We start from the raw sequence: 25768 nt of genomic DNA, 5'->3' as shown, positions 1-25768 counted from the left end.
GTTTGCAGTGATGTGGGCCAAATACAGAAAAGTGGGATTAATTCAGTTTAGGAACAAGGTTGACATGGACTAGTTGGACCAAAGGCTCAGTTTCCATGATTATGACTCTCTGGCTCCAAGTTAAATCAACCTCATGTGGTAATTATAACCAGGTATTTTAAATGCTAAAATGATTGAAGGAACATTGCAAAACAAATTTGTCAAGAGGGACTTAGACTGAAAAATGTAAGAAGAAAAACACATACTTGATTTTGTCAGGAAGCTTATTTAATGGTAGCAAACACTTTTATGTAAGTTACCAAAAAGAACAGTGTACCCTTGGAAAAGTCTGGACAATTTGTACAGAATTCAAATACCATTCTGTGAAAGTGAAACAAAACTTTAGGGTTTGGAGGGATATAGGCCAAGTGCTGGCAAGTGGGACTAGATTGGATTGGGATATCTGGTTGGCATGGACAGGTTGGACCGAAGGGTCTGTTTCCATGCTGTACATCTCTATGACTATACTTACCGTAGAACAGTTATAGATTTAGATAATTGTCTTCTTGTGCCAATGAACAAGTTGAAAATTAAAATACCAAAAAAGAAAAAGACGTGTAATTAATTGGAAATTAATATGTTGAAGGAAGAAAATATCAAAGGCATTTATCCTTCGAGTTACAGATGGTATGAATTTCTCAGGATTGAGGAATAAAAACAAACGATATCTCAGAACAAGAAACAAGGAGATATAAAAGATGTTTATACAACATACTAAAAATGAAATACTATCAAAACACGAAAGAGAAAAAGAAAGAGACGAGGAACGGATGACGAGTGGGATATTAGCAATGATGTTAGAAGAAAGAAACATACTCGAGGAAGGTGAAATTCAAAATAAGGGAAGCCAAAGAGAAATTGTCCAATGTAATGTGTGAGGCAGTATTGCAGCCGGAAATAATTCACAAAAAGTAAAATTTCGAAATGATAACAGAAATGATAACATACTGGGAGCATAACAAAGATGATAAAGTAACGTTTGAAAGAGACGTAGTAGCTAAAAGACAGACAGCACACACAAGTGAATTATACAGTGCAATGTTCCAGAAAGAGCAAATTCTCAAAGATTCGAGGTTTTATTTGGTTTTATTTGTTGTTGGGCTGGCAGTGTTAATAGCTGGACCAGGATTGATGGACTAATTGCCCTTGAAAAGCTGGTGCTGCACTGTCTGTTGCCGTCCTCCTATTCACAAGACACTATCTCCACTCTCCCAACAAGAGTTTATACAACATACTAAAAATGAAATATTATCAAAACTCGGATTTAGTCCCGCAGGGGCTGATCAGGTTCTGATTTTGATCCTGATGAAGGAGCAATGCTCAGAAATCTAGCGTTTCCAAATAAACCTGCTGGACTATAACCGGTGGGTGAGAGTTTTCTGTAATTTGGGCGGAGAGATTCCAATACCGCGCATGCGCTCTTCGTTCGCGGTTGACGTCACACACCGCGCAGTGGTGCCGGAAGCCGCGCGAGATGTTGCTGAGGCTGGTCTCGCGCTGCCGTCTGTCCGCGCTCGCGGCCCCGCGGCTAACGGTCGGCCTGAGTGGGCGGGAGGCCGCTCGCCATGTCTCGGTGCCGGTCACTGTGGACTTCAGGCGTAGGAGCGGCCTGTCGGCGGCTGGCCTGGTCGGATCGGCGCCGCCGGCGGTGCAGCCCTACCTGAAACTGATGCGACTGGACAAACCAATCGGTAAATCCACCGGAATGTACCGCCGGCTCGGTCTTTTTTGCAGATGGAGGTGGAGGTGGAGATGCAGATGGGGTGAGACGGTGGAAGGTGGTAGCAGCGACTGTTCGCCGGTTACATTTCGGCCTGGGCGGGTTCAGATCCTGGAACTGGCATCTGTCACTCAGATACTCAGAATGCAGGACGTCGTTTCCAACTCCGAGGGGAAAAAAAAACAAACATTCTTAATGTGTCAAGTAATTCACACCCATGTTAGCATCCTTGCTGCTGGTAACATTCAGGTTTTTTTAAGCGTTTTGCCATCTGAGTTGGCACTTATGATCCTACTGAATGGCGGGGTCGGTTTGAACGGCCTGCTACTGTTTCTATTACCAGTCATAGAGGTGTACAGCACAGAAACAGACATTTCGGTCCAACCCGTCCCTGCCGACCAGATATCCCAACTCTCATTTGCAAGCACTTGCCCCATATCCCTCCAAACCCTTCCTATTCATTCACTCATTTCAGGTGCCTTTTAAATGTTGCAGTTGTACCAGTCTCCACCACTTCCTCTGGCAGCTCATTCCATACACGTACCACCCTCTGCATGAAAAAGTTGCCCCTTAGGTCTCTTTTATATCTTTCCCCTCTCACCCTAAACCTATGCCCTCTAGTTCTGGACTCTCTCCCCCCACATCAGGGAAAAACCCTTGTCTATTTACCCTACCCATGCCTCTCATGATTTTATAAACTCCTTAAGGTCATGCCTCTGATGCTCCAGTCCATTCAGCCTCTCCCTATAGCTGAAATCCTCCAACCCTGGCAACAATCTTGTAAATATTTTCTGAACCCTTTCAAGTTTCGTAACTCCTTCTTCACAAAGAGACCAGAATTGCATACAATTTTCCAAAAGTAACCAACGTCCTATACAGCCACAACATGACCTCCCAACTCCTATACTCAATACTCTGACCAATAAAGGAAAACATTCCAAACACCTCCTTTACTATTCTATTTACCTGTAACTACTTTCAAGGAACTACAAACCTGCACTCCAAGGTCTCTTTGTTCAGCAACATTCCCCAGGGCCTTACCATTAAATGAAGGAATCCCGCTGTGAGTTGCTTTTCCAAAATGCAGCACCTTGCATTTATCTAAATTCCATCTGCCACTCCTCAGCCCATTGGCCGATATGATCAAGATCCCATTATACTCTGAGATAACCTTCACTATCCACTACACCTCCAATTTTGGTGTAATCTGCAAACTTATAAGCTATACCCCCATGTTCACTTCTGAATTATTTAAATAAATGACGAAAAGCATCAATCTGTGTGACACACCACTGGTCACAGGCTTCCAGTCTGAAAAGCAACCCTCCATCACCGTCCTCTGTTTTCTACCTTTGAACCAGTTCTGTATCCAAATGGTTAGTTCTGCACGTATTCCATGAAATCTAACCTTGTTAACCAGTTTCCCATGAGGAACCTTGTCAAATGCCTTACTGAAGTCAGTCTATATGGCTGCGAATATAAAATCTTGCAGAATTGGACAGAATGTATTATAGGGTACAGAACATACATATAAGCCTTGTCAGCATCTGTCAAAAAAGGACAGTGGATTAATTCTTCGACAAGTAACCTTTCATCAAAGTATCTTTCCTGGTAATTTTGTTCTTTATTTTTGAGTTAATTATACAATTCTGTGTACAAAGTTTGTGAGAAGATTTGTAGCTCGGGTGCTTGTTGTTGTGGTTTTGTTCGCCGAGCTGGGAGTTTTTCTTGCAAACGTTTCGTCCCCTTTCTAGGTGACATCTTCAGTGCTTGGGAGCCTCCTGTGAAGTGCTTCTGTGCTGATTCCTCCGACATTTATACTGGTTTGAATCTGCCGCTTCCGGTTGTCAGTTGCTGTCCGCTGCAGTGGCCGGTATATAGGGTCTAGTTTGATGTGTCTGTTGATCGAATTCGTAGAACACACACCGGATCATCAATGCCACACTCACAGGAATCCGATTCATGAGAGAGGAAGAAAAGGACAACCAGCTCCCATTCCTGGACGTGATGGTACAAAGAACACCGAACGGAGGATTCACCATGAAGGTATACAGAAAAGCCACACACACAGACCAAGTCCTGAACTATGAAAGCAACCACCCCAACACACACAAACGAAGTTGCATCAGGACATTATTCAAAAGGGCCACAACACACTGCAGCACACCTGAACTACAAAAAGAGGAAGAAGAACACCTATACAAGGTATTCAACAAAAACGGATACCTGCGCAATTTCATCAACAGATGCCTCAGGGAAAGACAACGAAATGAGGACATACCACAACCCAAAGGACTGGCCACACTCCCATACATCAGGAGCATTTCTGAACTGACAGCCAGACTGCTGCGACCACTAGGACTCATAACAGCACAGAAACCAACAGCCACACTCAGACAACAACTCACCAGGACAAAGGACCCGATACCCAGCATGAGCAAAACCAACGTAGTTTACAAAATCCCATGCAAAGACTGCACAAAACACAGGAAGACAGCTAACAACCTGCATCCATGAACACCAACTGGCCACGAAACGACACGACCAGCGATCTCTAGTAGCTGTACACTCAGATGACAAACAACATGAATTCGATTGGGACAACACCACTATTATAGGACAGACCAAACAGAGAACAGCCAGGGAATTCCTAGAAGCATGGCACTCATCCACGAATTTGATCAACAGACACATCGAACTAGACCCTATATACCGGCCACTGCAGCGGACAGCAACTGACAACCGGAAGCGGCAGATTCAAACCAGTGTAAATGCCGGAGGAATCAGCACAGAAGCGCTTCACAGGAGGCTCCCAAGCACTGAAAATGTCACCTAGAAAGGGGACGAAACGTTTGCAAGAAAAACTCCCATCTCGGCAAACAGAACCACAACAACAATTCTGTGTAATTGGGATGGTCTTGAGTTGCTGATTTAGCAGTGCACTTCTTACATGAATGTTGGATTTATTGCAATATTAAACATTTTGCTTTTTTTTCCCAAGTCTTAGCCTGACACGTTAGTGGCATATAGAAATGTTTCATCTGTTATAATTTGATGTTTCAGGAACCTGGTTGTTATATTTGCCTTGCACCTGGAGTATCAGTTTAGCAGCAGAACCAGGTTGTTTTCCAGATTTGCCCATGCTTGCACTTTTTGGAGCAGGTGCATTACTGATGCGAGGAGCTGGGTGTACGATCAATGACATGTGGGATAAAGATATTGACAGAAAGGTAAAACTCTCCTCTGGAATGTGTTCCTGTGTTAACTGTTCATTTGCACAGACTTGATTTAACAAGGATAATCTTCTATTAAGTATTGGGTCCTCATTTTTGATGCTACCTATAATAATCTAATAATATTTCTATTTAAACAAATCAATGCAATATTTGCTTCTAATAATCTAATAATATTTCTATTTAAACAAATCAATGCAATATTAGCTTCTCTCAGAGGGCGGAAGGCATTCCTTACTATGAATAATTGTATGTTTCTGGCATTGGCCCGGCCAACATATTCATAAATTCCTTATAAAACTCTCTCGGTAAGCCATTTGGGCCAGGTGCCTTATCACTTTGGAGCTGTCTTGCCACCTCCTGTAGCTCTCACACTGTCAAGGGAGTATTCAAAAGGGACGCCTGCTCCGGAGTCTCACCTGGAAGGTCCAGGTTCTTAAAGAAAGACTCCATCTTCACTAACCTGTCCTCACAGCCACCTGACTGATACAGCTTGGAGTGAAATTTCCAAAACACTACTTTGATCTTTTTGAAATCACAAGAGTACCAGTACACCCTCTAATAGATTGGTGGAGGGTGGCACTCGTCTTCCTAGCCAGATATGCTGAGTATTTACTGGCTTATCGCCATTCTCAAATACCCTTTGTTTCACGAAAGAGATCTCTCTCTTTGCTGCCTGAGTAAGCACAGAGTTCCAAGCAGCCCAAAGAGCTGTGATCCACTGTAACTTAATCACTGATGGCCTGTCAAAATACACGGTCTCGGTTGCCTTCAGCCAGCCTCAAGTATACACTGCTGCTCACCCCTCTGTTGTTTCCAACTTGCTGAATAAGAGATAATTGTTACCTGTTGCATTGGCCTTGGCAGTATCCCAGATCACCAACGGGTTACTAGCCATACCTGAATTGATATCCAAGAACATTTTAAACTCCTGTGAAAAGTACTTAATAAACTTACTGTCCTTCAGGAGAAAAGGGTCCATGTGCCAGTGCTGTGAACCTATCCCATTATCTCTGGCCATAACCTCCAGATACACTGCTGCATGATCAGAAATGGCTAAGTTCCCACTTTTATTGGATAACACCAAATCCAAAAAAAACAGTGGAGCAAGAAACCGATCAATCCTTGTGTAGCACTTGTGCGGATTGAAGAAAGAAGTAAAGTCCCTACCCACCGGGTGAAGGCATCTCCATACATCCACCAATCCCAAACTCCCCACGTAGGTCCGCCAATTGTTTAGATTGCGGGGAGTTGCCAGGGAGACTCCTGGGCATCCTGTCCACTGTGGGATCCATGAGATGCTTAAAGTTTCCCTCTATATTTGTATGGCATGCACAAGGGCCACCCATCTGAAAAGCGCATCTGTTAAAAGATTTAAGGGGGGGTGTGCCAGGGGGCAGTAAACATTCAGAAAACCATACTCTGCACCATGTGCTAAAGGTTTGATCACAAACTGCCCATATTCATCCTTAGTTTGATCTAACAACTGAAATGGGCGATTCTTCTGAATGAGTATAGCCATTCCCCTGCTTTTAGATGAAAAAGACAAAAAGAACACCCGGTGAAACTCACCCTGTTGCAACTTTAGATTCTCCTTGTCATCAAGGTGGGTGTTTTGCAACAGCATAACATCAATCCTCTCCTTTCTAAGACTCAAAAGTACTTTTTTTCTCTTAATTGATGAGAGACCCCCCCCCCCAATAATATTCCAGGTGCACCATTTAAAGGGGCATCTAGCCATAGCTATCTGAAACAACCCATGAAACCCCAAGAGAAATAACCCTACTCACAGTGCACCAAGTGGAAATAATTAAAGACTCATAGAGACTATTAAAAAAACTACAGAACCTATCAAAATAAAACTTAAAACTGTACCTACAATAAAACAGATAAGAAGCGAGTTTCCCCCCTGCCCATAGGGGGCACTCACACTACTCTCAAACACTTCCATGACCCCTAGCTAAAGCTGCATGACAAACCCAGACAAACAAAAAGAATACTTAAATCTTTCAAGCAAAGAAGTTAAAAATTGGCATTTTGCCCATTCCACTCATCCATCGACCCCGTTATTACTGATAAAAATCAAACCACAGAAAAATTCCGACAACGGTTGCTCTACCCCAAAAAAGCAAGAAGGGAGAGAAACAGAACATATTAAAGGGACAAAACCAGACGTCCAAAGCAAACGACAGCCAATGGGAGACTGATTAGCAAGGTTAGATCTCATGGAATACAGGGAGAACTAGCCATTTGGGACACCGAACTGACTGAAAGGTAGAAGACAGAGGGTGGTAATGGAGGGTTGTTTTTCAGATTGGAGGCTGTGACCAGCGGAGTACCACAATGATCGATGCTGGGTTCTCTACTTTGTCATTTACATAAGTGATTTGGATGCAAACAGAAGAGGTACAGTTAGTAAGTTTGCAGATGACACCAAAATTGGAGGTGTAGTGGACAGCAAAGATGGTTACCTCAGATTACAACAGGATCTGGACCAGATGGGCCAATCGTCTGAGAAGTGGCAGATGGAGTTTAATTCAGATAAATGTGAGGTGCTGCATTTTGGGAAAGTAACTCTTAGCAGGACTCACACACTTAATGGTAAGGTCCTTGGGAGTGTTGTTGAACAAAGAGACCTTGGAATGCAGGTTCATAGCTTCTTGAAAGTGGAGTCACAGGTAGATAGGATAGTGGAGAATGCATATGGTATGCTTTCCTTTACTGGTCAGAGTATTGAGTACAGGAGTTGGGAGGTCATGTTGCGGCTGTACAGGACATTGATTAGGCCACTGTTGGAATATTGGGTGCAATTCTGGTCTCCTTCCTATCGGAAAAAATGTTGTGAAACTTGAAAGGGTTCAGAAAAGATTTACAAGGATGTTGCCAGGGTTGGAGGATGTGAGCTATAGGAAGAGGCGGAACAGGATGGGCTGTTTTCCCTAGAGTGTCGGAGGCTGAAGGGTGACCTTATAGAGGTTTACAAATTATGAGGGGCGTGGATAGGATAAATAGGCAAAGTATTTTCCCTGGGGTGGGGTAGTCCAGAACTAGAGGGCATAGGTTTAGGGTGAGAGGGGAAAGATATAAAAGAGACCTAAGGGGCAGATTTGGATTTGCACAGAGGGTGGCACGTGTTTGGAATGAGCTGCCAGAGGAAGTGGTGGAGGCTGATACAATTGCAACATTTAAAGGCAGTTGGATGGGTATATGAATAGGAAGGGTTTGGAGGGATATGGGCCGGGTGCTGGCATGTGGGACTAGATTGGGTTGGGATATCTGGTCGGCATTGACGGGTTCGACCAAAGTTGATCCATGCTGTACATCTCTATGACTCTATGGCAGAAAAAAAAATAATGTCCATATTGCTTGAACCAACCAGTCTATTTTAAAGTGTCCAAAAAGTCCTTTGCCTTTTCTAATGAATCAAGGACATGCATGGACCCTCCATGACTGATACATAACACTAGCATGACCAATGTAGACTGATTTCTTATTTACATCTAGGTGTCTAGACACAGGAGTAAGCAGATAAAATAACTTGCCACTCAGTGAGAAAAGAAAAGTTTTATGTAATACAAAGTATTCTCATGCACATAGGGATTTCAGTCATTGTACACATCTCTAAACCAAAGCGTATTAAATGTGGGTAATTGCCTTTGGAAAGAAGTCAGAAATCCATTCTGGCTTCAGTCATTCTCCAGGAATTCCCTGCTTACAGTGCATTCATGGTAACCTTAGCCAATGCAGGAATTGAACCCATGCTTTTGGCATCACATTGCATTGTAAAACAGCCAGGTGAGCTAACTGACAAGCAGCAACTAATCAATCCTTAAAACCTTTCTCCCTCCACATTCACTTCAACACCAAATGCAAGAAGTTTGTTGATTTCTTCAGTTCTATTTCAGCAACTAATGTTTATATAACTCCCTTTTTAATGTTGAATAACATTTGCAAGCACCTGTATTTATTTAGCATCTTTCATAACCACTGGACATACCAAAATTTTTTTGCAGCATAATCACTAATATTGGAATCATAGCAGCTAATTTTCACTCTGTTCCCTTTGACAGCAATACAGGAATGACTAGATAATCTGTTTTTTGACAGGTAAATGTTAGCCATGCATGACTCCTCTGATCTTCTGAGTAGGGCCATTGGACCTTTACATCTATTCAAACAGACAGTTGGGACACCAGCTTAACATCTCATCCAAAAGACAGCTCCTCTGACAGTGCAGCACTCGTCGGTATTGCACTGGAGTATCGGCCTAGACTCTTGTGCATGTTCTGTGGAACAGAACTTGAACCTAAAACCATGCAGCTCTGGCAAGTGTGCTACAACTGAACAATGACTGATTTCATTCCCATACAAGGAGTTGAACCTGAGCTACCCGGTGGAAACCAGAAACCTAATCACTGGTTATGGTAAATGGCCAAGATCTTGGTCAATAAAGTCAAAGGGGGAAAAAAAAAGTTATGAGTATGAGTAGTTTGCCAGCCAACTAGCTAACTACAGTAAGGCTTATGTAAATAGATTCTAGTAGATTCTAAGGAGCATCATAAAGGAGGAGAGTATTGTGACAGAGACAAATAGGAAGAACATTCCAGACCATAGGGCTTTGGTAACCGAAGCTGTGAGCACAAGTGGAATTGTATATCAGGGGTGCTCAAGAGGCTGGAAGTCGAAGTGTGCAGATGTTTTAGAAGGTTATTGGATCAAAGGAGATTACAGGGAGAAGCAGAGGTCATGGATGAATTTGAGAAGCATGGTGAGAATTCTAATATCGAAGTTACTTAAATGAGTAGTTCTTCTAACACAGATTCTCGACTCATTTCTTGCACTAAAACGGAACGTGATTTGAAAATCTACCATGTTACATTTGCCTAGAGGATCTATTACATTGAAGTCATAAATTGTACACTATACATAACCAGGTTTAATTTAGCCGTCTCTGACTGCTTCCAGAATATATTGTTCTTCGAAACTGTCTTGAATTTACTCTGTGAATTCATACTCAAGGCTACCTTTGCCAATTTGAATCTTCCAATCTAAATGAAGATGGAAATCATCCCATGATTATTGTAGTGTACCCTTCTTGTAATCCCTATTATTTCTTCATTTACACTAAGTTTTACAACACTAGGAGTCCTACTCGCAGCAGTGATTTTTTTTATACTATTCCTTATCTCCACTCAAGCTGATTCTATGTCTTGAGTTTCTGAGCTATGATAATTTCTTGCTGCTGTACTGATCTCATTCTTTAGTAACACAGCTTTCCCTTCTCCTATTCCTTTTCTCCTGTCCTTCCAAAATATTAAGTAATGTTGAATATTCATGATCCAGCCTTGTCTCTGTGGTGGATTTTGTATCATGTTCATTTTTTGTGCCATCAGTTCATTCACCTTTAAGAATGTTGCATGCATTTAAAGAAATTTGAATTTTTTCTTGAAGCCTTTTTTTTTCCCTGAGTATGATCTCATTTGCTAGTGTGTTTAGGTTCTGTTTTTCTATCGTACTCCAGTTATCAGTACTTAGGGACTTGGAGACTTGTAAGCTATATCATGTGAGGGGGACCTATGACCTATTCCCAGAACTCTCTCCTTTGACGCTTCTTGTTCCTTTTTTCTATGTATACAATAAAGTTTCTATTTCCTGATTTTTGGAGAAAAGTCTTACTACTTATGGAGTGGGAGAATATTTTGTAATAAAAAAGCTATCATCAGGAATACAGAATTTGCGATGGAGGGGGCCATTGTAGTTGAAGAAATTTAGAGTTCATTTCCCTCCTGAACTCCACAAGTACTGTTTGACCAGCTGAGTATTTCCAGTATTTTCTGTTTTTGTTGCTGAAGTGATTACTGACTATTGTCATCTTAATACCTACTGGTGCTGTCTTTAAAATTTCTTCTCAAGGATCCTTGTTAATTGTCCTATTTTTCTCTGAATCTGGAATAGGTTGCCAGAACTGGGGATCGGCCTATAGCTGCTGGAGAAGTCACTCATTTACAGGCCCTGGCGTTTTTGAGCGGTCAGCTGAGTTTGGGACTTGCTGTTCTCCTGTGCTTAAATGATTACAGGCAAGTGAAGGTAACACTGGTTTCTGTGGACGGAATAGGTGGAATAAATGTTGGCTTGTATTTTGATTAATCTGGTATTATAAAAGGGAAGTACTGTGAATGCTGGAAATCTGAAATGAAACAGAAGCTACAGGATATTATTGGCAGGCCTGGAAAGAAAGTAGTTAATGATCTTGACATCTGCAAAAAGGTCACAGTCCTGATTTGTTGGCTGGGATTATTTGGACATAGCAGGGATTCTAGGACTGGAAGAAAATTGGGACTCTACTCACTGGAGTTTAGGAGAACGAGAAGTGATCTCATTGAAGCATTTAGAATTCTTATTTGACAGGTTAAATAGAGTCCTAGAGATGCACAGCACGGAAACTGACCCTTTGGTCCAACTCATCCATGTTCAGATATCCTAATCTAAATATAGTTCCATTTGCCAGAAAATGGCCCATATCCCTCTAAGCCCTTCCTATTTATATATCCATCCATGTGCAACAGAAGCCATCACAGAAAATCTAAGGCTGAGCTGAAGAGAGTTGTGAGGCTTGGACCTCTTTGCCAAACAGCTGTTGGGCAGAGACCTTCTGTATATTTAAGAGATCCTTGTTGATTAGTAGGGGAATCAAGGATATGAAGAAAAGGCAGGAAAGTGGATATGAGGAATGTTGGATCAGCCAGGATGTTATTGAATAGCGGTGTAGGCTCAAGGGGCCAAAAAGCCAACTTGTGATCGTATTAGGTAGGAACGCTGGTTCAATAAGTTGCAGGGCCCAGGGATACATTTTATGCATCCCTGGGTGACAATCAATTAAGTGGCTGGCATTTTTATTCAAAGAATACGATTGATTTTCTCTATCCCCTCCCCACCCCCCACCCCCAGTGTCTGTCCCCCTCCCAGTGTCTGTCCTCTTCCCTTTCTCTTCCCCCCCTCCCCGTCTCTTCCCCCTCCCCCTCTCTTCCCCCTCTCTTTACCCCCTCCCCGTCTCTTCTTCCCCCGTCTCTTCTTCCCCCCCTCCCCCTCTCTTCCCCCTCCCCCTCTCTTCCCCCTCTCTTCCCCCCGATCTCTCTCTCTCTCTCCAGCCCCACTCTTTCTCCCCCCCCCTCCCTTGCGTGCTCTCTGAGGTTGGCTAATGTGGTACTGATGGTGGTAAGGACAGGCCAGGGAGGTATAGGCTAGTGGGCCTAACGTTGATGGTGGGCAAGTTGTTGGAGGGAATCCTGAGGGACAGCATGTACATGTATTTGGAAAGGCAATGACTGATTAAGGATAGTCAACATGACTTTGTGCGTGGGAAATCATGTCTCACAAACTTGATTGAGTTTTTGAAGAAGTAACAAAGAGGATTGATGGGGGCAGAACAGTGGATATGATCTATGTGAACTTCAGTAAAGCGTTCGACAAGGTTCTCCACGGGAGACTGGTTAGCAAGGTTAGGTCTCACTGGATACAGGGAGAACTAGCCATTTGGATACAGAACTGCCTCAAAGGTAGAAGACAGAGGGTGGTGGTGGAGGGTTGTTTTTCAGACTGGAGGCCTGTGACCAGTGGAGTGCCACAAGCATCGGTGCCTGGCCCTGTACCGTTTGTCATTTGTGTAAATGATTTGGATGCGAGCATAAGATGTATAGTTACTCAGTTTGCAGATGACACCAAAATTGAGGTGTGGTGGACAACAAAGGTTACCTCCGATTACAACAGGATCTTGATCAGATGGGCCAATGGGCTGAAAAGTGGCAGATGGAGTTTAATTCAGATTAATGCAAGGTGCTGCATTTTTGGGAAAGGAAAACTTAGCAGGACTTATACACTTAATGGTAAAGTCCTAGGGAGTGTTGCTGAACAAAGAGACCTTGGAGTGCAGGTTAATTGCTCCTTGAAAGTGGAATCGCAGGTAGATAGGATAGTGAAGAAGGCATTTGGTATGCCTTCCTTTATTGGTCAGAGTATGGAGTACAGGAGTTAGGAGGTCATGTTGCGGCTGAACAGACATTGGTTAGGCCACTGTTGGAATATTGTGTGCAATTCTGGTCTCCCTATCAGAAAGATGTTGTGAAACTTGAAAGGGTTCAGAAAAGATTTACAAGGATGTTACCAGGGTTGGAGTATTTGAGTTATAGGGGGAGGCTGAACAAGCTGAGGCTGTTTCCCTGGAGTGTCAGAAGTTGAGGGGTGACCTTAGAGGTTTACAAAATTATGAAGAGCATGGATAGGATAAATAGGCAAAGTATTTTCCCTGGGGTGGGTAGTCCAGAACTAGAGGGCATAGGTTTAGGTGAGAGGGGAAAGATATAAATGAGACCTAAGGGGCAACCTTTGCATGTAGAGTGTGGCATGTGTTTGGAATGAGCTGCCAGAGGAAGTGGTGGAAGCTGGTAAAATTGCAACATTTAAAAGGCATTGGGATGGGTGTATGAGTAGGAAGGGTTTGGAGGGATATGGGCCGGGTGCTGGCAGGTGAGATTGGTATGGGTTGAGATATCTGGTTGGCATGGACTCGATCTGTTTCCGTGCTCTCCATCTCTGACTCTATGGCTGTATATGGGCACTGTTTGCTTTTATTTCCTATTATTTGACATGGTAGTGGTGGTCCACCTTGAACCACTGTAGTATGTGTAGTGAAAGTACTCCTGTATCTCAGAATTTTCGCTCTGAAGCAACAAGGAACAAGTGGTTTTGTATTCAAGTGACTGTATGTGACTTAGGGTGTTTTAATTGCACACACATCATTCCTTTGTCTGCTAAGTTGTGAGTTTGTGGGTTTAAAAAGTGCTGTTAAGAGAGCCCTTGAGGTTTTGTAATACATCTTATAGTTAGTGCACACTAATCATTGTTGTCGGGGATGGATATTTAAGCTAATAAATGAAGTGCTAATCAAACAATGTACTCAACAACACTCTTTTCTACAACCTAATTTCGTTTTACTTTACATAATTGGCTTGAACAATGTATCTATACAAATAGAGAATAGATAAGTTTTTGTTTGGAATATGTTGCAGCTATTGCTTATTTTAACATATCAAACAGTTTTATAAAATTGTTTCGTTCAGATATATGTGAAAAAAGAACATTTGCTATTCATGTAACAAGCTATATCGTGCTCTAAATATGTACAATTTCTTCTGCATTGGACTGTCTACTTTTTAAAGTTAGCTAAGATTAGTTATACATTGAACCTAATATATGCAGAACCAAAAATGAGTTAGTGGGGCAGAATTTCTGTGTTGGTTCTCCAAGCTGGCACAACCTTGATGGAAACCTGGAGCAATTCTGAAAAAATGCTCAAATATTTTAATATGAAGATCAATCTATTTATGGAGAAAACAATCTAAGACCTATATCAGTATAAATCCACTTGACTTTAGTAATCATGTACTTTGCTAAGTAATATGGGATGCACGTTATTTTTTTGACAGCATTGTGCTTGGAGCTGCATCGCTGGGACTAGTAGTCACTTACCCACTAATGAAGAGAGTAACATATTGGCCACAGCTAATTCTAGGTATGTAAACTCTTTGAGCATTCTTGGGCTTTCAGAAAATATGTAACTCCAAAAAATACGGAGCTGTAGATAAATTATTTGAAAAAATAACTTTGAGTTTTTTTAAAAATAAGAATATTCAACTTCTGATGTACATATTGTGTTGCAAAGTGGGTTACTTAATAAACTCTCAATACAGTTTAAAAATCTGGAAAACTGAGACAGATACTTTGTTATTCTGCAATTCTTGGATTTGCTTTCGATGTCAAGGAGAAGACATTATTTCAATATTAGCAATGTTTTGGTGAATGATTTGCATGATTGGCATTAGGGAAACTGACAATCTCAATCCAATATAAAGCAATCTATCAAGCTGCCAGGGAATGATTTAATTTGTGACGTCTCCCAACAATAGAAGAATAATAATTGCAGAAAATAAGGAAATAAGTCATTTAAATTGAAAGTACTTCATTTTGCAGAAGAATTTATGTTTGTAATTGCACTAGAACTCACTTGTTTAGCTTATGACATTAAAAATTATAAATATGTAAGTGCATGAATTGTACACACACCATTATAATGTCAAATTCCTTTACCCAAACATGCTTAATGAAGTTTTATAATCTCTACGTTAACTTCTTAGTTTATGTTCAGCATTGTTGAATTTAAGCATTTTACGATGTTACATTGTTGCCTTGTTTTTTTTTTAGATTAGATTACTTACAGTATGGAAACAGGCCCTTCGGCCCAACAAGTCCACATTGACCCTCCGAAGAGCAACCCACCCAGACCCATTCCCCTACACCTAACACTACGGGCAATTTAGCATGACCAATTCACCTAATTTGTACATTTTCAGACTGTGGGAGGAAACCGGAGCACCCGGAGGAAACCCACGCAGACACTGGGAGAATGTGCAAACTCCACACAGGCAGTTGCCTGAGCTGGGAATTGAACCCGAGTCTCTGGCGTTGTGAGACAGCAGTGCTAACCACTGTGCCATCATGCTGCCCAAATCCTCTGCCTTCTACTTTTGTTTTCTACCTTTCTAGCTTTCATTTCCATTATTTTTTTCCCTTGCTGTTATCTACCCTCTGAAGTTTTATTCCCATGAAACTCTTATTTAAAGCAATCCCATTTAATAGCTAACATTCATTCTGCTGAGGAAATTGATTTTGGTCCTTTTGGGGTGCACCTCATCCAGCTTACTCCTAGGATGATGCAATATGATAGGCTGCCTACTAACTATTTACTATAATATACTCATCCACCCATTTTCTAGCACCAATTATCAATCAATTCTGCCCCCCCCACCCCCCAGTTCTTTTCACAAAATTTGACTGAGATATATCTCTAAGTTGCTTCTGAATTATTGGTTATAGGTCTTACATTCAACTGGGGAACACTTTTAGGGTGGTCTGCTGTGAAGGGCTCCTGTGATTGGTCAATCTGCCTACCACTTTATATTTCTGGTATCATGTGGACATTGATATATGATACTATTTATGCACATCAGGTAAGATTATAAATTAAGATTCATCGAAATCTCAATTTTGCAACAACTTGTTTGGACCATGCAGCACCACAAGAGATGCCAAAACCTAAATGGACCATGTTGGTCATAAACAGCTATAATGACATTGCAGCATATTGTAGCTGTCCAAATTAATGTGAGCAACTTAGATTTATATGGCGTTTGAATAGAAAAATGACCCAGAGTACTTCAACAGAGCGAGGCAAACTTGAAACCGTTCCAAAAGTGGAGATTGTGACAAGTGTTGCCTTGATTAAAGGAGGATCTTAAATTAGAAAATCAATGTTGGAAGATTGAGGAGTTTGGAGGGATTCAAGTAGCACCAAGGCATCAAAAATGCATCTGTCAAAAGAGAAGGGCTAGGCTTGCACGTAGAATATCAATAGTAGAGTTCCATAAAAATATACCTTGAATTCTGAAATGTTTCTCTTGTGTTTTAAAGCCAAGTTAATCATTATTTAAGAAATTGGACTTGTTCGGCCTTATTTAAATCTTCCATGAAATTGTGATTTACATTTTAAGCAAACATTACAGGTTGTTCAAATGTTTCTATTGCTTTGAACAACAAGCAGGGTCAAGTTGACTTCTGTTCCTGTCACAGTGCTAATGGCTGCATCCAATTGTCGTGCCTAGGGTGTCTTTTCAGAAGAATTCTCCTACTCATTGAGCATAATGTGTGTGATTACAAAACATGATAGCAATTGCTGTATTTGATTTATAGCTTATCTTTTTAGTATGTAAATTGGCATTAAAAACAGCAAATGTTAATTAAATCATTCCTTTAGATTCAAAATGTCATTAAGTTCATCCAGCTTCTGAATTTCAGCAGCAGTAACACTTCTGCAACTTACATTAAAATTATATTTGCTTTTAGTGTTGATTTTTGTGCAGCTGATTTAATTTTAAAGTATTATCACTGGACTTGCATTTCATACCATGCATATTGTATAAATCAGCTGTGTAAACTTTTTATTCTCTACTGGTGAGGGATGTTGGTTTCTTACATATGTATAAGGGGTGGGGTCCCCAATGTATGAACCTTCATACTGATGAATGAGATCCCATATGAGCTTGTAATTTTAAAGACTTGACATATGAACATTTCCTGTGCTTACAGACAGCTGCTTTCCATTGTCCTGCATTGTGTTCTAACTTGTTTACAAATTCATTTGCAAAAGGACTCCAAAATGGAACGGGTTTGCAACCCAGGGACTGTCTGGACTGTGGATGCTATAAATCTGGAAAAAAAAATCTCAGCTGGTCTGGCAGTATGTGTAGAGAGCAAAAAGTTTTGTGAAGGTTTGTAGCTCAGGTTGAAGTTTAGGGTGTAGGTTTGCTCGCTGAGCTGTAGGTTTGATATCCAGACGTTTCATTACCTGGCTAGGTAACATCATCAGTGGCGACCTCCAAGTGAAGCGAAGCTGTTGTCTCCTGCTTTCTATTTATATCTTTCGCCTGGATGGGGTTCCTGCGGTTTGTGGTGATGTCATTTCCTGTTCGTTTTCTGAGGGCTTGAGAGATGGTATCTAGATCTATGTGTTTGTTTATGGCGTTATAGTTGGAATGCCAGGCCTCTAGGAATTCTCTGGCATGTCTTTGCTTAGCCTGTCCCAGGATAGATGTGTTGTCCCAGTCGAAATGGTGTTTTTTTTCCTCCATGCGTAGGGCTACGAGGGTGAGAGGGTCATGCCTTTTTGTGGTTAGCTGGTGTTCGTGTATCTTGGTGGCTAACTTTCTTCCTGTTTGTCCTACGTAGTGTTTGTGGCAGTCCTTGCATGGAATTTTGTAGACGACGTTGATTTTGTTCATGGGTTGTACTGGGTCTTTTAAGTTTTAGTTTTTGTTTGAGAGTGTTGGTGGGTTTGTGTGCTACTAGGATTCCGAGGGGTCTTAGTAGTCTGGCTGTCATTTCTGAAACTTCTTTGATGTATGGTAAAGTGGTTAGGGTTTCTGGCTGTGTTTGGTACACACATTACATAGGACAAACAGGAAGAAAGTTAGCCAAATTCCTAGAGGCCTGGCACTCCAACCACAATGCCACAAACAAACACACAGATCTAGATACCATCTATCAACCCCTCAGAAAATGAACAGGAAATGACATCACCACAAACCCCAGGAACCCCATCCAGGAGAAGGATATAAATAGAAAGCAGGAGACAACAGCTTCGCTTCACTTGGGGTTCGCCACTGATGATGTTACCCAGCCAGGTAATGAAACATCTGGATATCAAACCTACAGCTCAGCAAGCAAACCTACACCCTAAAGCAAAAAAAGTGTTGAACACAGTATGACACTCAGAATGATAACTGTTTCTTTCTTCGCAGGTGCTACCAGACCTGCTGAGTTTCTCTAGCATTTTTTCTGTTTGTGATGCAGTGTGATACCAACATCATGGGTTCAATTCCTGTGTTAGCTGCGGTTACCATGAAGGGTAACACCTCATCTGAGGCATGGTGACCCACCACTAGCAGTCACCTCTCTCTATTGGGAGAGCAGCTGTATGGTCCAGTAGGATTATGGTGACATTACCTTTTATAGGCATCCTGCTATGATAAACAACAGTTAACCCGAGTGACAGACTGTTTGTAAGAATGCTTTATTCTAAGTTTCTGTATTTAGGATAAAACAGATGATGCTCTTGTAGGAGTGAAATCAACTGCATTAAAGTTTCAAGAACAGACCAAACAATGGCTAATTGGATTTAGCACAGTCATGCTGACAGGATTGACGATAGTAGGACTAAACAGTGAACAGACGTTACCATACTACGCTGCTGTGGTGACTGTTGGAGCTCACCTGGCTCATCAGGTATGAACATTAGCATACTTCTCTACTTTACTTATGAATACTGATAAATATGTTGTACGAAATTGAGGTGAATTTGGACTAGAATTATAACTTTAATTTTTATACCTCTTAAAATTGAGAAAGGCTTCGCTTTCACTTGTTATAGATAGTTACTCTAGAATATTTTGTTTGTCCTTCAAAAGCAACATCCCTTTCACAAGTTGCAGCAAAAGGCTTTAAAAAAAAATGTAAGTAATGACTTTGAGAATTTGGTATGTTTTGAATATTGCAGTTTTGCTAATTAGTAGATCCTGTTTCAGCCACACTCTGCAGCAATTTAATTAATGATTTGTAATTAGGAGTTTAGTGATTAAAACTTAACTCTGAAGGTTTTGGTCATTGAATAACATTAATGCAAAAGATATTTGAATTATTATTCACACTGCAAACAAACACTACTTGTTCTCAATAAGGCACATAATTACACCTTCAGGGAAAATATTGTGTTCTATCTCAAAAATGTATAACTTTTATGAAACCTTTTGGTTGTTTCCCTAGTGAAAACAACAGAGTGGCACATTTCATTACATTATAAAGCATAAAATTGATACAAAGAGCAAAGCAAATTCATTTGTTGGCAGGTTGCTTCTTAGTTTTTTAATATATGATTGTCGATCAAATGGAAGTGAGGCCCTTCTTTATTGGGTTAGCAAGGATACACACGTACATCAATGACATACAAATCTGAGTGGTTCATTAAAAATGTTTGATATCAGATACTTTGGAATAGGGTTACCTCCTTAACAATCAGCTGGAGAATCTGTGTTTGAGGAACACTAAATTGGATAAATGTGCTCCTTCAGGATCACCTACGATGTACATTATTTTATAGTGACGGTATACATGTTGCATTGACTTTGAAGCTTTAAGCTTCTGCACTTTGTATTCTTTGCAGCAGGTTGATTAAATTTTATAATATGTTCCCTTAAATATTAAATAAAGTCGCTTATTGTACATTTTATGTTATGCTTAAAAATACAAGAGGATATACACTGACTTGGTGATATCAATTATCCATACTTCCTTTTCCCTGTAAGGTGTTAATACCACTTCAAGGGCAATAGGCCAACCATTATTAGCATACAAAATGGCAAGTAACCTATCTGCATTTGGCCCATATCTGTCCAGATATTTTCCATCCATGTACCTGTCTAAAAGTCCTTTAAATGTTATGACCGTGCCTGCACCTATCACTTCCTCTGGCAGTTCATTCTGCATGCAAACTACCTTCTGTATGAAAAAGTTGTCCCGCAGCTTCCTTTTAAATCATTCTCCACTCACCTTAATATGCTCTCTAGTTTTGAATTCTACCCCCCACCCACCCACCCAAGCGAAAAGACCTTTGCTATTCATCTTATCCATGCCCCTTATGATTTTATAAGCATCTACAAGGTCACCCCTCAACCTCCTATGCTCCTGTGAAAACTGTCATATCCAGCCTTTCCTTATAATTCAAACCTTCCAGTCCTGGTAACATTGTGGTTTTTGGAAGCCAATCATCTTAGATGCAAGAGTTCCTAGAGAGCTATGTTCAGCAGCATTCATGACTTGTTAGGTACTAAGGCAGTCCATAGCCAAAGACAGCAAGACCTAGGCAGTATCCAGGTTTGGGTTGACAAGTGGCAAATAACATTCATGCCACACAAGTGCTAGATGATGACCATTTCCAATCTGGGTGAATGTAGCTACAACAGCTTCACAACAGCTTGATACTATCTTAAGACAAAGCATTCCACATGATTGGCACCACATCCAAAAACATTTGCTCCTTCCATCACAGCACGCACAGCAGCTGAGTGTACCATTTATAAGATGCAGTGGAGGAATTCATTAAGGCACCTTAGCACCTTCCAAGCCAATGGGTACTACATTCCAGAAAGGCACCAATTACATGGGAGCATCCTCACCTGCAAGTTCTACTCCATGTCACATTTTGTCCTGACTTGCAACTATAAGTCCATTCTATCATTGTTACTCAGTAAAAGTCCTGGAACTCATTCCTGTAGAGGATTATGGGTGCTATAGGACTGCTGTGGTTCAAGAAGTTAGCTCAGCAGCTCAAGGATAATTGGGGATGTCCACTAAATTCTGACCTTGCCAGTGAATCCTATGCCCCTGAATTAATCTTTTAAAAAAAACACAGCAATTCAACAGTTGAACGTATGGGAGTCTCATTTCTTCAGGCAATGAATTGTTAAATATTTTAATGTCCAATTTAAAATGTTTAATTTTAATTATAAGATCATCAATTTATAAGATTATGCCTGAGTCAGAGAGCTTTAGTTATGAAGAGAAATTTGATAGACTGGGGCAGTTTTCCTTGCAGCAGAGGAGACATGATTGAGGTAGATAAATTTGAGGGGCACAAACAAGATGGATTGGAGGAGGCATATCCCTTTGGTGGAGGGATCAATGAGCAGAGGGCATAGATGTAGATAAGGGGCAGGAGGTATAGAGGGGATGTGAGGAAACATTTTTTCACCCAAAAGTGAAAATCTGGAACTCATTGGCTGTAACTGTGGTAGATACAGAAACCATCAATGTTTAAGTATTTAGATTTATTTTTCCAATGCCAAGGCAAAGAAGGCATTGGGCCAAATACTAGGAAATAGGGTTAGAATACAGGTATCACCTACTTTTCCAAAGTTCACTTTATGCCACTTCGCTTTTACAAAAGACCCACATTAGTACCTGTTCTCACTAACTGAAAGAACTCCGAAGAGGATTTTTGCCTTTACTAGGAAAAGGCAAAATTTTTCCCATATAAATGAATGCTTCTTCACTTTATGCTATTTCGGTTAGAAAAGATTTCATACAAATGCTCTACTTTTGGATAGCTGGGGATACTTGTAGCTCAGCGGTTGTTTTTGACTCGCGCACATGCAATGGGCTGAAGGTGTTTTTTTTATGCTGTAGAGCTCTGACTGTACGACCTGAATTGGTGTTCAATTCACACTAATTGATACTTCATCCCAGTCCTTTTCTCCAGTTTTCAGTTGATTAATCTAATTAGTTAAGGAAAATACAATACTTGTCCCATTGTCTTGACAAGCTGTTACCAGCTTGCACATTCAAAGACTTGCAGGATGAAGGTTTTTGAGCTGACTAGTGGAGACAAAATCCTAACTGAACAGGCAGCCCTCAAGATTCCCTGCTCCAGCTGATACCAACCCATTGTAATTACTGCTGTTGACTGTTTCTTACTTTAATTAAAAACAAGATTTTTTCAAAACATTTTGGGAAGAATTTAAATGAGGCCTTGCAGTCCCTCCATGGCTGAATTTACAAAGCAGGCTTTATCTGACAATTTCCCTCTTATCTCCTTGCATGAAAATCTCATGCAATTTTTGAATGTAAATGTGCATACAAACCTCAAATTCTACTCAGTAGTTTGACCTTGAAATTCATATATTTATTCCTGTATCCTATATAGTATGTGTACTTGTGGAGGTGGAAAAGTCATAGTGTGAAGAAATTACAACATGCATGAATAGGTTGATTGTGAGCTAATTAATTAACTTTTGAGCAATAAATGGGAATATATTTTTAAAAATAACTTCTGATAACTCACTTTATATTACAGGAATGCAGAATTCATGGATCAGATTAATTGCTTTTGAATCACTGGTACAAAGTGAAAGTTGGAGTGTGGTTAATTGGAATTGCTTATGGAAAGTAATGAGGCTGATATGATACACTTATTGTGATATGTGTATTGCCTATATAGTCCTTATTCAAAGTTGCACTTTGTTTTATGATTGTATTTTTAAAGCTGTAAGTTTACAATCTCTAACAGTAAATATTGACTTGAAAGGGAATAGAAAAGCCATATAGTTTAAAAGTTTACCGTTTGAAGTAGCTGTTACTGATGAAATCCTTCAAAGGCAAGCGCAGGGAGGAGTGATTCTGGTGCTTGCAGTTTCGAATTTGAGGAAAATAAATTCAAGCAGTACTCTTCTTTTATGTTGGAGAAAATAAGATCAAATTACTGGAAAGTAAGTTTTCAGTCTCAATATCTTTGTCCCAAAGGTAATGATTTCCCCAATGTCAAACTTGCCTCGGATGTCCAAATTTCTGTTTCATGTGCATGAGGCCCAAGGCTCCATATCTGGTAGAACAAGTTATTGAAAGTGCAGGGATTGTTCCTTGTTTGTACAAATGTGAATCAATTTCTAGGCTAGTATGAGGAATCACAAGAAAAGAAACAAAATGGACATTACACAACATACCACTGCCTTATGTGGACCATGACTTTGATTATTCAAGGACCATGTATTGGTTATAAAGTAGCTTAAGAATAGAACTCAGCCATACTTATTGCAACTTATAAAGCTTGATTATTGTAATGACACATCCCAAAGCAAGTCACAGAAGTGCTATAAAACAAAGTATGTTGCTAAGTTGCAAAAAAAATGACCAAAAGTTTGATTAAAGAGAGGGGATTTTAAGAAGTGTCTTAAAGGAGGCAAGAAAAGTAGAGCATGAGAAATGTAGTGAAGGATTTCCTGCATTTTGATGACTGGGAACCAAAAGCATGGCTACTTGTAGTGACACAGCTATGGCTGGTAAACCATAAGAGGTAACAACTAGATGGCAGGTATGTCACATTGTTTTGGTTTTGGAAATTATAGCGATGGGGAGAGGCAGGCTAATGAATGAAGTACTTTTTTGCTGAAAAAAAAAACTGGAAGTAGGAATTCCTCAAAAAAAACACGAAATCCTGTTTAAATATCAATAAATTCTCAATTTCATGAGCAGCTAGTATTATTAGATCAACAGGCAATGACTTGCTCTTAGATTGTTAAACTATCATAACATTTCATGAAGAAATACTTGACAAGATATGTCACTTATTCTATTTAATATAGTTGTTTCATGTTTTATGACAATTCTCTTTCAACTAAGAAAATTTTATTGTGATGAATTTTTAAAAACTAAAATGTGTTCTGTACGATTCTGATTTATTTAAATAAATCCTGTTCTTTCTAAAACAGATATACTCATTGGACATAAATAATCCCCAAGATTGTTGGGAGAAATTCTGTTTGAATCGCACATTAGGATTTATACTGCTTTCTGGAATTGTGCTTGGAAACCTCTGGAAAAGAAAGAAGTCAGTTCATAACACTGAAAAGATGTAGTAGTTATTGACAGCTTCTAAACCAGATATCAAGATTATGTAGTAAAGCTGATAAAGGTACCATCGTCCATATTGTACTTTTATTGTTATTAAACAAATTTTTATATTTTTCTCTTGGCGAACTAAGTTATTCCAAGTGCAATTTTGAATCATTTAGCTATTTATTAAAAAGACAAAAATTGAATGACTGTTTGTGTTGCATTTTATGCCATCACCCAGATATTTCTTGTATTCAACGTAAACAAACACTCGTGTAAGCAAGCACTTGCTCCCTATGTACTAGAATGTAATTAATACACAGAACATTTATTCAAGTAGCACTACCCATAGGTGACACAAATTACTGGAAATGCTACGCAGTCCTATCATCATTTAGACCTCAGATCAGAGAGGGATTAAAAACTCTTAGCAAGTGATAAAGAACAAACAATGAAATTGGGTAACAGTGTGTATCATCATTAATTTGTGCTCCTTCCTAAAGTAGAAAGAATACAAAATTGAATTGAATTTATTGTCACGTGTACTGAGGCACCGTGAAAAGCTTTGACTTGTGAATAATACAGGCAGATCACGTAGTTAAGTAGCATAGATAAGTAAATAAGTGGTAAACAGAGGCAAAACCAAAAACGCAGGTACAGGCAAATGTTAAGAGTTTGAGAGTCCATTCAGTATTCTAGCAACAATAGAATAGAAACTGTTACAAAACCAGCTGGTGCATGTGTTCAGGCTTCTGTACCTTCTCCCAGATGGTAGAAGTTGTAGAAAAGCATTGCCAGGGTGGGATGGATCTTTGAGAATGCTGGCGGCCTTTCCTTGACAGCGGGCTGGGTAGATGGATTCTGTAGATGGGAGGTTAGCCTTTGTGATCGTCTGGGCTGAGCTCACCACTCTCTGTAACCATCTCCGATCTTGAATGGTACAGTTGCCTTACCAGGTAGTGATACATCCAGACAGAATGCTCTCAATGGCGCACCTATACAAGTTGGCACGGTGAGGTGCTGTATTTTGGGAAAGCAAATCTTAGCAGGACTTATACACAGGTTCGTAGCTCCTTGAAAGTGGAGCCGCAGGTGGATAGGATAATAAAGAAGGCGTTTGGTATGCTTTCCTTTATTGGTCAGAATATTGAATACAGGAGTCGGGAGGTCATGTTGTGGCTGTACAGGACATTGGTTAGGCAACTGTTGGAATATTGTGTGCACTATTGGTCTCGTAATTGGAAAGATGTTGTGAAACTTGAAAGGGTTCAGAAAAGATTTACAAGGATGTTGCCAGGGTTGGAGGATTTGAGCTATAGGGAGAGGCTGAACAGGCTGGGGCTGAGGGGTGACCTTATAGATGTTTACAAAATTATGAGGAGCATGGATTGGGTAGGTAGGCAAAGTTTTTCCCTGGGGTCGGGGAGTCCAGAACTAGAGGGCGTAGGTTTAGGGTGAGAGGGGAAAGATATAAAAGAGACCTAAGGGGCAATATTTTCACACAGGGTAGTACATGTATGGAGGCTGCTACAATTGCAACATTTAAGACGCACTTGGATAGGTATATGAATAAGAAGGGTTTGGAGTGATATGGGCCGGGTGCTGGCAGGTGGGACTAGATTGGGTTGAGATATCTGGTCGGCATGGACGGGTTGGACTGAAAGGTCTGTTTCCATGCTGTACATCCCTGACTCTTCTTCCTCAGGCAGCTGAGGAAATAGAGACA

General features: G+C 40.5%; 1 protein-coding gene across 1 annotated transcript; it reads left to right on the top strand.

Moving 5' to 3' along the window:
- The first annotated feature begins 1482 nt into the window (after window positions 1-1482).
- On the top strand, window positions 1483-24215 carry LOC132819983 (4-hydroxybenzoate polyprenyltransferase, mitochondrial-like). The gene is made up of 7 exons (XM_060831920.1): window positions 1483-1730; window positions 4823-4989; window positions 10948-11069; window positions 14475-14560; window positions 15922-16055; window positions 18697-18885; window positions 23919-24215. Exons 1-7 carry the CDS (start codon window positions 1514-1516, stop codon window positions 24063-24065), a joined length of 1062 nt encoding a protein of 353 aa, XP_060687903.1. The 5' UTR covers window positions 1483-1513; the 3' UTR covers window positions 24066-24215.
- Window positions 24216-25768: the final 1553 nt, after the last annotated feature.

This window comes from Hemiscyllium ocellatum, chromosome 1 (genome assembly GCF_020745735.1).
Source record: "Hemiscyllium ocellatum isolate sHemOce1 chromosome 1, sHemOce1.pat.X.cur, whole genome shotgun sequence".
NCBI lineage: Eukaryota > Metazoa > Chordata > Chondrichthyes > Orectolobiformes > Hemiscylliidae > Hemiscyllium > Hemiscyllium ocellatum.
This window is presented reverse-complemented; position numbering and strand designations above follow the sequence as displayed.

Bases quoted from the DNA above. Each gene is read 5' to 3' on its own strand.
- LOC132819983 (XM_060831920.1), top strand. From the start codon at position 1,514: ATGTTGCTGAGGCTGGTCTCGCGCTGCCGTCTGTCCGCGCTCGCGGCC. The intron at 4,990-10,947 runs GTAAAACTCTCC...AATCTGGAATAG, and splicing joins ATAAAGATATTGACAGAAAG to GTTGCCAGAACTGGGGATCG. The intron at 14,561-15,921 runs GTATGTAAACTC...TATTGGTTATAG, and splicing joins TTGGCCACAGCTAATTCTAG to GTCTTACATTCAACTGGGGA.